The sequence below is a fragment of the Durio zibethinus genome, chromosome 21 (assembly GCF_047325235.1).
Source record: "Durio zibethinus cultivar Kanyao isolate XHJ-2024 chromosome 21, ASM4732523v1, whole genome shotgun sequence".
Classification (NCBI taxonomy): domain Eukaryota; kingdom Viridiplantae; phylum Streptophyta; class Magnoliopsida; order Malvales; family Malvaceae; genus Durio; species Durio zibethinus.
In genome coordinates this window covers 9348297-9360569 of record NC_143182.1, presented here as the reverse complement: position 1 = coordinate 9360569, position 12273 = coordinate 9348297, and the positions used below count along the sequence as shown (strand labels likewise).

The window sequence follows — 12273 nt, the reverse complement described above, 5'->3', positions numbered from 1 at the left end:
TTAAACTAAAATTAAATAATCATAAAATTTTTTTATATTTTATTATAATTAATTGAGTATTTAAATATTTACTTTTCATCAATTAAAATTTCATTATACAAAGAATTTTCATTATTTCATCTAAAGGTGATAAATGCATTTTCAATTAAATTTATGATAAATATTTTTTAAAATCATTTTACTTAAATTTTATTTATTTTTATATTTAATTTTGAATTATTAAATTTTAACCATAAATTTAATTAAAAATTCATTTACCATCTTTAAATAAAATAGTAAAAATTTTAACTGATTTTTAAATAATAAAGATGATCCTTTCCCTGTCCGGAATATATTCAAAGAGATTGGATTTGTAAAAGTCACCATGTTCTTCGTGAAGCAAAATTTCATTCAAATTGGATAGCTTCTTATCGGAGTCCATAAGCCACCAGGCTTCTAAGAAACCTATCAGAACCTTTTTTTTTTTTTTTTTTTTTTATTTTGATTATAGAAAGTTTAATGATAGTAATAACGCCCGTTTTCCTAAGTTAGTTAGTTAGTAGATGAATAAACTCTTCTGTACAAATATATTATTTTATTATTATAATTATAAAATATGATAAATAATTTTATAGATATACAACGTTTTATCATTATTTTTTATTTATTTTCAATTTAAAATGATTTATTTTTTTAAAAAAGGTTAAAAATAATTATTTTTAGTTTCTTTCATCTAAAATTTTATTTACAAGTACATCCAATTTTTTTTCTATTTTTTCGTCCTTCATCTTTTCATTTTTTTTACTTGACTAAATTGGAGATGTAACGTATTTGAATAAAATTATGTTAAATACTAAAATAAATATAATAAAAAATTACTTGATTATTCTGATATTAACTCAGCACCAAATTAGGATTAAATTTAAAATATTACTATATATTTTTTTAAAAATTAAGCGAAAGAAATGGAGTATAGATTAAAATTTAAAAGGAAAAAGAAAAAATTTTCCTCCCACTTTTTGGTTTGGTCCCGCGTCCGTGCGAGTGAGTTGAGACAAACATCGGCAAGGGCGTTGAATCACCCGACGCTATTCGACCACCAAAAGGTCAAAAAAAAAAAAAAAGTAAATAAACACCCCGAGGCCCAGCGACGCTACGGACCCGAAGCCTGGGAGAGGTAAAAATAAGAAAAAAAAAAAAAACGAATAATCGTTAGTCTTCGTTGTTCGTCCCCTTACAAACCCTAAAAAAAGTACAACTTTCTTCCTCTGCCAGCTACGGAACTCTCTCGAACTTTCTCTGATCCACCGACTCTACCCGTCCACTCTCTTCACTCACTCTCCAATTCCAACCTTTTTCGCTCTCTTTATTTCACTGGTCAATTTCTCCATCATTCCCTTTCTTTTTCATTTGTTGTGTTTTAATTTTTTGCTTGGTTTTGATTTTTTTTTGAATTTGTTATATTTTTCTTAGGTTTTCTTTTACTTGTAGTGCAGCGTGAGGACTGAGTTGAATAGAAGAAGAGAAAGGAGCTTGAATTTTTTTGTGCTTTGCCTTCTAGTGATCTGAAAAGGTACCTCAGCGGCTTTGTGCGAATCCATATTGGAGGTATTCTTGATTCCTTTTTACGTTTGTTGTTGTTTGTAGTTGAATCCATATCGGAGGTATTCTTGATTCCTTTTTACGTTTCTTGTTGTTTGTAGTTGAATTATTTTAATGATAAATTATGATGTTTTCCCCCTAATTCTTCTTTGTTTATAGAATTGGTAATTTTTCCGGCAGTGTTCTTTATGTTTATTTTTTATTTTCTCGGAAATTTGTATAAATATGAAGATCCCGAGGAGAAAATTAGCGGAAATGAGATATTGAAAAGAAATTTTGAGCAAATTAATTTAAGTTTGTAATTTTTGGTGTTGTTACATGTACAATATTAGCTGGTTATGTGAAAATAAAGAAGCATAGATAAAGGTTCTTGCTTTTAGTGGTTAAAGCGGATTTAGTAGCAAAATTAGAGATGACTAATTAAACCTTTTACAATTTAAAATAAACTGAAACTATGTGGAGATAAAGTATTCCATATGTGGCTAATTTCAATTTCTCAGTGCAATGAAAGATTCATCGCCTGGGAACCTTTGTAATTTACCATTAGCAAGGAATTTGGAATTTATTTTTAGAGTAAAATATGCTATTAATTGGCATACTTGGGAAATTAATACTATGGTCTTCTCATAAAATTTAACTGGGGAAATACAGTTTTTGAAGTTAGTGGGTCGGTGCCTTCTACTAAATTCACCTATAAACCTGTGTTTAGTTTTCTGTTTGAGTTTAATGTAAATCTTAATCCAGGTTAGCAACCATTTTGCTTTTTTTTTTTAATTTGAAATGAAGGGGTTATTTGGTTACCACGTTGGCCTTTATCAGTTTTACTTGATGTATCATTTGCCCAACTGTGCATTATGTCAACCATTAAATTATTGAAATACAAGGACGGAATGGATCTCCTTCCTTCTTCATTCACAAGACACTAGTTGTCTGGTAGAAGATTTCCTAGTCTTACCCAAACTGTGTCTATCTAAATAGGCCTTCCCAAGGCAGCTTTCTCCTGACTCCACCTTGCAGTGACCAATTTGAAGATTCCTTTCCCTTAACTGCTCTATCCTCATCAGATACCCATATAAATGCAGAATACATATTTCCATATTGATTTTGGATGGAGTTGATGATGCTTTGCAGCAATCAATCTTGATCCTGCAAGCTTTATATGAATCTAGACCTCTTTAATCTACATCCTGCATTTTGAAGCAAACTTTGGCTGCACATGTGCGTTTCCTTGGATTTTGTTCCTTGTTTGATCTGTACCAGTTGAAGAAAATTATGATTGAGAACAATATATATGCTGTAACAAAATTGTTTTATCTTTTGGTTCTAGTGATATAATTGTTTGAATATAAATAAAATTGTAAGAAAGATGAGGACAAAGAAATAGATTGCTACATTGGAGAAGTCGTATATTTGATGTGAAAGTTGGCTATGAGACTTAAAAGTTGTAAGATGCTAGTTTTGCACATAAGCAACAAAAGGTGAACAAATTGGAAAAAATGATGTACAGTGTGCTTACTATAGGTATTTATGCATTTTTAATTATAAAATGTTAGAATTGGCCTTTTTACACTATATGACAGGCCTGTGATGGTTATGTTTTAACTTACCGAAGATCTACTTGAAACTTTGTTTACCCTTATAGATGTTTTGACTTGATATTCATGGATGTTTTCCTGGACTTTGGCAACGAAATTGCAGTTGATGATGATACATATTTCATGAATCATTAACTCATGGATCCTGAAGGCAAGAAATTTGGAAGAGGTACTATATGTTTAGAATGTTGGTTTATTATTGTACTTTGTTGTTCTCATTGCATTTGTTTGGCTGAGATAGGGCTTTGGATCTGCTATTAGGTTTTTATTGATTATAATACTCTTCACTAGTGAATCATTTGTATTATGATGATTGTACTTAATTTTCTTCTAAGTTTAGCCTGTCATATGCCATACATCAGCAGATATTGAAAAAGTTAGACCAACAGTCATCCTCTCTTCTACCTGAATGAGAAAACTGCCAATCCAAGGATAGGAATTGAGAATCTTGAATGTTCTAGGTGGCCATGTCTGACCATGTTGAGTTCTAGCTTTTTAAGGTTAATGCTATCCTTCATGGTGCTAACAACTAATTGAATTTGTCTTAGCCATATTGTTGTGATGTAGTGAGGAGGTAGAAACAATAAAAAGAAAACCAAAACAATGAAAAAAACCCAGAACAGAGACTAAAATTGATGTAAATTTGAAGCTGGAACAATGAAACTAGGGTTGAGAGTTGTAGAACCTCTAACTATAATATCCAAGTAGGGTTAATGTTATGAATGATCCCTAAACTATAATGAAATGTTCAATGTGATGTTGGAACGTTAAAAATGTCTAATGTGGTACATGAACTATAAATTTGTTAACTAGTATGCTACTCACTCCTAATGTGGCTAGCTTCAAATGATGACATGTGGCAGACGACCAACCCTCCAAGTACCACATTAGTTAGTAAATTCATAATTTAGGTACACATTTGAGATTTTTTAAGTTCAAGTATCACATTTAATATTTCACTATAGTTTAGGGGCCATTCGTGACATTAACCCTATTCAAGTATAATAAGGTTGCCTGATTTGTCTAAAAGACTATTTATACTAGAGTTCCTGCATTAATTGTAGCCCTTTCAAATGTTATATGCGTGTGCATTTGTTTTTTTTAGCTTAGGCCTTAAGTCTTTTATTTCCTGTGAGTCTCCTTTTTCCTTTTCACCATTTATGTGCATATCTGTGGCACAGACTAAGACCTGAGAGTATGCCAATACTTCTGTAAGCTTAAGTAAAAATATGTCAAGTTTTACTGATAAAGTTTCTGGACTATATGTTTTTCCCATAAGAGGAAATAATGATATTGCTTTGATATCAGTTGGTATCATTATGATGTTGCACTATCATCCCCTGTTCTATATTGTATCATTCTAATGATGGGTTTTTTGCATGGTTACATCATTTCATGTCTGTCATTTATTTACACCTAAAATGATCTATTTTATAATTTTTTTAAGGTTTAAAACCATCCTCATAAAAGAATATTAGAATATTTCACTAATAAAATCATTTCATTTCTATAACTTACCTCAACAAATAATTACCCTACATCAACATAAGACCATGTGCTATCTAATACTTGCTAACTGAGTTACTCAAATGATGCAAAAGTCACACATGATGCATGTTGCATACACAGTATTACTCACAGAGAATCCATAGGCTATCTGACAATTGGTTCTGATTCAGTATAACATTTGAAATTTTTGGATTGAAAATTTCAGAGTCAATCATAATTTCATGTAAAGTTATTTGGTGTTGCTTTTATTATTTTTGTTCTTAACTGACAAGAAACTGTTTATACAAATAAATTTAGGACCAAGGGAACTTAGTGGTGCTGTTGATCTTATAAGTCACTATAAGTTGTTACCTCACCATGACTTCTTCTGCAAGAGGTGTCTTCCTTTATCCATTTCAGACACACATTATCTTCATAATGTCGTGGGAGACACTGAAATTAGAAAAGGAGAAGGGATGCAGCTGGACCAGCTTATTCAGAATACATCCCATAACAGAGACACTAATGCCCGCATACAGCCTTTTGGCCTTGATATTCTTAAGGAGGCTTTCCAGCTGAGAGAAACCACTCCGGTTGAATTGCCAGCAGTAAGAAATTTACTGCTTTGAGATTAGCTTTATTTAAGTTTCTTAAGTTTCTTAAGCTAAATTGCAGTCCAAGACATTATGCCATTGTTTAGTAAATCTGTAAAAATTTAATGGTTGTATGGTGTTTACTCTTATTCTTAACAAGTTTTTTCTTCCATAGTCATCATTTCAGTTGTAGTTCTTAATCATTTGTTTATTTCATAGAGTGAAAAAGGGATTCCTACAATTGCTGGGAAGTCAAAGAGTGAAGCCAAAGATAAGGAGAGGAAGCATAAAAAGCACAAAGACAGAGATAAGGACAAGGATAAAGAGCATAAGAAGCACAAGCACCGTCATAAAGATAAAGATCGAAGTAAAGATAAAGACAAGGAAAAAAAGAAGGATAGAAGTGGGCATCATGATTCTGGTGCTGATCACTCGAAAAAGCACCATGAAAAGGTTGGAAGTTTGTTACCTGTTGCAGCTATTGCTTGATTACTTGTTTGGCCTTGAGTATAGTGGAAGGATTGTTAATGTCATTTTTAGCATGGCTATGATGCTTTACCCAAGGACATAAAAACCAATCTGCTAATTTGTCCATTCCTTGTTCAACAGCAACATTGTTTCTTTTAACTGATGCATGAGATATTTTCTTTTGAATAGTAAAAAAAGCAATTCTGCTGATGCCAGGAGTAGAATTACTGTTGTAGTGTTGTCTGTGTCCCTGCACAAGTTTGCCTTTTCATCTGTCATCAGAAAGTTTATCAAAAAAAAAAAAATGGTCCCTGTTATTTTAAAATTAAGTTAATTTTTAAATGGAATTCTATTTAAAATTCTTTGTAATTCATATAATTTCAGAAAAGGAAGCATGATGGAGATGAAGATCTTAGTGATGTTCACAGACACAAAAAAAGTAAGGTAATGCATATCATTTTTGATTTTGCTCTATTTTGTTGCATTATGAGGATTATCTTTTATATTTGTGATATGCTTAGCATTAACTCTCCATTTCTTTCTGGAGTAGTGCCTGTACATCTTGTCTTCTAACCACTTTTTCTTCTTTCTAATCAAAGTACACAATTAATTTGTTTCAGCATAAAAGCTCAAAAATTGATGAAGTTGGTGCAATTAAAGTAGCAGGCTGAAATGGTGGCTTTATAGTTCATTTGTTGTCTCAGATCGTTGTCTGTGGGAGGGTTTGCTTAATGTTCTGTACATTACTTGAGGTGAATGCCATTTCTTGCTGTTTTATTTATTTCTTATTGTATTTTTCTTGTTCCTCAAAGTAGCATCCAGTTATCCTCTAATAAACAATTATTGAAGTGCTAAAATTTACTGAAACTTATACATGACTATACCCCCTGATCCTTGTTTGATCAAACATTATGTGCTTTATTCTTCTCTCTCACTTAGGCAATCAAGGTACAAAGAAGAAATAATTGTGAACGCTAAATATTTCATTGTCTAAACGGTGGATTAGAACTAGTCTGTTTGCTGCATAATGTTTTTAAGTACAGTTTTAAAAATTGTCTAAAAATAGAACTCCCAAAGCAATTGTATACATGTAGCTGAGAAACATGCCTTTATAGAATGTTGTCCTCAGCTTTTTGTCTGTCAAACCTATGTGGCAAGGGTGTTAATGTAGTAGATCTGCTAAATTAGAATTTTTTGGATGTTGCCACACAATCCTGTGGAATGGTATTCTTTTGGCTTCTGTTTAGAAGAAGTTACATGGTTAATTAGTTACAGATTAGAAGAATTTACAGTTCTAGTTTTGAGGACCAAGATTCCAAAGCAAGTGAAAGATAGTTGCATTATTAAAACAAATGTTTTCTTCTCACTTGAATTGATATACGGGGGGCATATTCTCTTCATAGGATTGAATTTCGATCCCTCTACCTAACATTCATTATGTCACCTGTTATCATTTATTTACAAGATGGGTTTTTTGGGGGGGTTGGGAAAAGGTGTTTAAATGCCAGTCAGGTTTTAAAGGTTCTTACACTCACGCTCTCTCTTGTTTTTGTGCAGAGTAGCTTGTAAACTGACTAAAGAATGTGTAGAAGGTGAATTCACCCATTGATGGATAGTTATTGCAAGGTATAGGTTGCTGAAAATGGACTTTTTTGTATCATAACATTGAGCTAATATAATTGCTGGTAGCATGGAAAAACTTTGACCTTCTTTCATTTTATAATTTTTATAACACGTTGGATGACTCTGCATGTACACATTGTTGTAGTCATCTGTAGTTGTAGAAGTTTAAAAGCCTAGTTCTGAAATCAGTTTTGATTTGGGGTTTGCAGCTTTTGTTTATAGAAAGAATAGGCATATGGGGCTTGTATTATCTCCTTCCCTTTTTGTCTTAACAATGTCTTAACATCAGCCGGTAAATTTTTAAATCATTAGGTCATCAAAGAAATTGCAAGTTCTGTTTGCTAACCGCTGTTTTTCTCTTCGACTTTGTTCGTGTCAAGCATTTTTTTGGTTTAACTTGACAATTCATTCCCTTGTATGCACAAGCATATTGCATGTTTGGAGTTCTTTTTTTTTTTTTTTTTCATTATTGTTTGTAATAATTTTCCAATTGGCATCTGTCTAACATTGCACAAAATCTTACTTTTAACTCTTTTCTCCAAGTGCATGTTTGTTGTGTAAATGGATTGAACAAGGTTGTGTAACAGAGCAATGCGCATAGCTGGGCGATTTTTATGCTGTCTGGTTTTATAAAAGCTTTATTCCCAAATATTATGGAACTTAAGTTGGGAACTATTTTACCTCTGTTTTCTTGAACTTATATTTTTGGTCTGGGATTGTAGATGCAGGGAAGGACAAGGTCTAACCTATGTTTGCAATACCAATAAAGGAAAACCCACTTTTTTTTTTTTTTAAAGGAAAGAAACTTCCTTAGAGATTAGCTAATCTTTTAAAACCTAATGACGTAGTCTTCTTATGTAATTCCCAATTTTGAGAATTCGTATTTTAAAAGTATAAGAGAATGAAGAAGAAAAACTTCCATTTTTTCCATAAATACTGTTTTAGTTTGACATGTTATGGTTAAAATTTTTAATTTTGACTTCATTTTATTTAAATACATTAGTAATTAAAATATGAAAAATATATTTTTTAAAAACATCGAAATGAATAGATATTATATATATATATATATTTATAAAAAGCCAGATTTTTGGCTAAATATAAAATGTAAGTTTGATAAAATATTTAGAATATCAATAATCAAAATTTAAAAAGTTAAAAAAAAAAAAAGACAATTTATTAGATTGAGGGTAGCATATATTTTTTGACTCGCATATTAAAAAGGGAATCAGAAGCCCTAAGGTTAGCTATCGCTCAATGTCCAGAGGAGAGGGTGCAAATGTCCACGGCAACTCCAAACTTCCAACCAAAAGATTATTAATTTTTTTTTTTATGTTATGCAAATTGTTGTTATTTCAGGTGCTTAATCGTACAACAATATTCCAACTTTGAGTTGGCTTATATTAGATCTTTTTAACATTTTCTTCTCTTTAAGAATAGATTGCCAAGGAGGGCCAGGACTTAAAAGATTATTAATTTGCTTGGGCTTCATTGTATAACCAACCTTTTAAAGCAACCATTGCCACGTTTTGAATTTATTAAAGGTCATTTAAAATCTTTGTAAATGTTAATCTAATGAGATGGATTCATTAGGAGTGTGTGGAAGTGCTCATTACGCTGCACTATATTCCTTTAAACTTGCTTGCTGTGAGCTATATAATACATAAAAAAATGGAAAGAATAGCTAGATAGCTTGTTAGGTTTGCTCCACTTTACTGCCTTTGATTTTATTTCCCTTCATTATTTTCCAATACATCCTTTTTAATTTTTGAACAATGATGAAAGTTGTATCTAAAAGTTATGAACCAAAAAAAAAAAAAAAAAAAAAAATCCCAGGGTATATAAAACAGCGTTATCAAATAAAACTAATTTAGTAATTATTATTTGGGAAGTGCCAGTTGTAAAGGAAGCAATCCATTATATGCTCCAAACTACAAAATGAAACCATACAAGTAACGACAAACAAAATATGGAATCCAAAACAATAGTTAGTGCATTATTATTACCATTATTATGCAAAGAAGTCTAGTTGTTTCCATGTGAAGTGAATTTAGGTCATGAAGGAAAGGGTGCTTCTCCCATCATCAAAAAAATCAATAGTGTGGTAAAGTAAAATGGTAAAGAAATCATCATTGGAACAATTAGTTAAGAGGAAAAAAGGCTTAGATATTCATTTCATATAACTAGTAACAAGTACCTAACGGTAGTTCGAGATAAAATGATTATTGCTCACATCGATCCTTCTTAATTTCCTTATCGGTCTTAAGCTCAAATCATGGTTCTCAAGACCCTATGAATAAGGTATCATTATTTATTTTGGTTGCAATAATGACCCAGATTTATGGTGATGAAAAAGAAAAGAAACAGTTCTCCCAACAATAATTGGGAGCTATTATTATTATTATTATTATTATTATTATTATTATTATGGTCAAGAGAAATTAATTACATAGGCAAAAAAATTATTATTTAAGTTAATTTATATTTGATACATTATTAATGTGTTGGGTTTATCAAATATTCAAAACAATTTTATAAGTTTTTTCCATTTTTTCCAATCTTAATTGGAGAAGCTATATCAAAATTATTCTAATGCCACCCCGGAAATATGCATGTAATGTTAGTGTTTTAAGTATTAATCTCTCTATCTAAAAGAAACTATATAAAAAAAGAAAATTATTATAAAAGTTAAATCACGATTTGTATATAATATCCATAAACACAAGGACAAATCTTTAAAAAAAAATGTACTGAATAAAATTAAATATTTTCTTGTCGCTTAACAAAAAAAAAATTATTTGTTGAAAAATCTAGTTTGAAAATGTTAATTAAAGTTGCAAATTACAGTTTTGTTATACCATTGAGCAAAAGCATGCATGATATATATATATATATATATATATAGATAGATAGATAGATAGATAGATAGATATGTCTAACTTGATATTGGATATTCTTTTGCTTTTATAATTGCTCTTCCTTGGTGCCCCTAAAATCAGCATCAACTTTCCCTTTATTCCCCTTTGTTTTTTTCATTTGCTTTTTCCAGACAAATAAAGTTCCCTTTGTTTTTTGAAAGCAAGTGAAAACTGCTACCTCCATATCCCTCTCATATAATTTCCTTGCTTTTCTTACATGGTTAAGAATTATGCTATGCATATATGGTACGAACAACAACAAACTTCCTTCCCACTTTCATTAATTTTCCTTTACTTTCTCTTTGTCTTTCTTTTTTAGTAAGCATCCTATAAAGTTTTCTCCCCGCAAAAGCACCGTCCTGCCATAAAAATCTAAGATGCTTGTTTCATAGCTGTTACTCATAGAAGGACAATGGAATTCCCAAACTTCAAAGTTTGAAGACATTGCCACAACTATATATCATCTGAAGTACTCTATATATACAGTACTTTTCCTGTATTTTTTTTTTTTTTAAGATAACAAATTCTTTTATTGATATATGAGGTGTCAGACAATTGTTTGTGTTCGACATGGACACATGATGTTTTTGACAATTTCTTGCATTAATTTTTTGATGATCCAAGTATCATACCGTATTGTATGGAATTTAAAGTGTCTAAGAAGTGTCGAAAACAAGTACATTAGGATAAAATGAAGAGTTTGTGTTATATAATATAATGTAATGTACTAAAAAATTTATTAAGTTTAGTTTTTTTGTTTAATCTTTGTTTTTTTTTTTTTTACTTAAACTTATCAAAATTCGAATTTTAATCATTGAAACTAAAAATTCAACACATAAAAAGGCATGAAAGCTTCAATTTAGTAACCAAAAAGTTGGTCTGCCTAAATTGCAGTGTGACTTAATTTTGTTATTAACTACTTAGACAAAACCTTGATAATAATAGTATTAAAGAATTGACCTAATGTGTTAGGTAGCTGCCATGTTCATATATATATATATATATATATATATGCATAATAATGCATGCTCCCACCAACACCAGTACTCCAAAATTTCTGAATTTTTTTTTTCTCAACCACCAGCTAAATTGCAATAAAACAATGTAAATTTTAGCCTGCCCTAGCTCTTATTGGAAAACAACAATATTATCCACCCTTTTAGTTTGAATATTTACTATTCTTTATGGTGGCTAGTGGATGATTCTTTTTGGTCAAAATCTTGGCAGGTTTCAGCTCTAGCTTTTGCCATCAGGTAGTTGATTAATCACCCAAAAGAAGAGATAGTATCAATTTCATATATATGTGGAAATTTTTTAAATAAAAATAGATTGATATATGAAACCCTAAAATAATTGCCTTGCACGCTTTAATGACTTTTCAAAATCTAATTTCAACTTTTGTTAGGGGAATAAGAGAAAACATAAACTTTCAAAAGCTTTTGGTATTTCCTATATATATATAAATTTAAAAGTCCAAAAGAATGAGGAGAAAGTCACTAAGATTTGAAAAATATATCAGTGTTATAAAAGCTAATGTGGGATCAAAAGGGTTTTTAGAAAAAAAAAAAAATAGGGTGATATCTTAGGCAGTGACAGAATCCTTATAACATATACCCTAGTGGATGCCTAGCAAATTAAAAGATTGATTAGATATAAAGTGGGGGAGCCACCACAAATAGTAATGATCTTTATTCACGGCAATATCTCACATGATTAGCAAAAAAAAGCACCTCACATGATGCATATATATAGTACAGTTTCACATAAAAAAAGAAGAAGCTAAACCTAAAAATATGTATCTTATGTGTTGGGATTCAACTTTCTTTCGTTTTTTTTTTTTTAATGTATACATCCATTCATATAATTTTGCAATTATGAATGGATTCTAAACACATAAATATCGGTAATTAAAGATAAAATCAATGTAAATCATCTCCTTTAACTTGTTCAATTATATTATAAAAAAAATAAAGTTCATGGGTGAAAGCTAAATCTCTTCTGTAGAAA

General features: G+C 30.5%; 1 protein-coding gene across 7 annotated transcripts; it reads left to right on the top strand.

The window, feature by feature from the left end:
• Nucleotides 1-1126: 1126 nt before the first annotated feature.
• Nucleotides 1127-7693, top strand: LOC111305498 (mediator of RNA polymerase II transcription subunit 19a-like). Of its 7 annotated transcripts, none has more exons than XM_022903099.2 (8): nucleotides 1127-1356; nucleotides 1453-1587; nucleotides 3280-3345; nucleotides 4983-5272; nucleotides 5477-5710; nucleotides 6110-6164; nucleotides 6346-6477; nucleotides 7283-7693. In XM_022903099.2, exons 3-7 carry the CDS (start codon nucleotides 3315-3317, stop codon nucleotides 6348-6350), a joined length of 615 nt encoding a protein of 204 aa, XP_022758834.2. In that variant the 5' UTR covers nucleotides 1127-1356; nucleotides 1453-1587; nucleotides 3280-3314; the 3' UTR covers nucleotides 6351-6477; nucleotides 7283-7693. The 7 variants fall into 7 exon arrangements, with proteins under 7 accessions (XP_022758834.2, XP_089606583.1, XP_089606586.1 ...); XM_089750457.1 differs by having other exon boundaries at nucleotides 1131-1356; nucleotides 1476-1587; nucleotides 6110-6169; XM_089750460.1 differs by having other exon boundaries at nucleotides 1131-1356; nucleotides 1476-1587; nucleotides 3224-3345; nucleotides 6110-6169.
• The last annotated feature ends 4580 nt before the right edge of the window (nucleotides 7694-12273 follow it).

Bases quoted from the DNA above. Each gene is read 5' to 3' on its own strand.
- LOC111305498 (XM_089750457.1), top strand. From the start codon at position 3,315: ATGGATCCTGAAGGCAAGAAATTTGGAAGAG. The intron at 3,346-4,982 runs GTACTATATGTT...AAATAAATTTAG, and splicing joins AGGCAAGAAATTTGGAAGAG to GACCAAGGGAACTTAGTGGT. The intron at 6,170-6,345 runs GTAATGCATATC...AATTTGTTTCAG, and splicing joins ACAGACACAAAAAAAGTAAG to CATAAAAGCTCAAAAATTGA.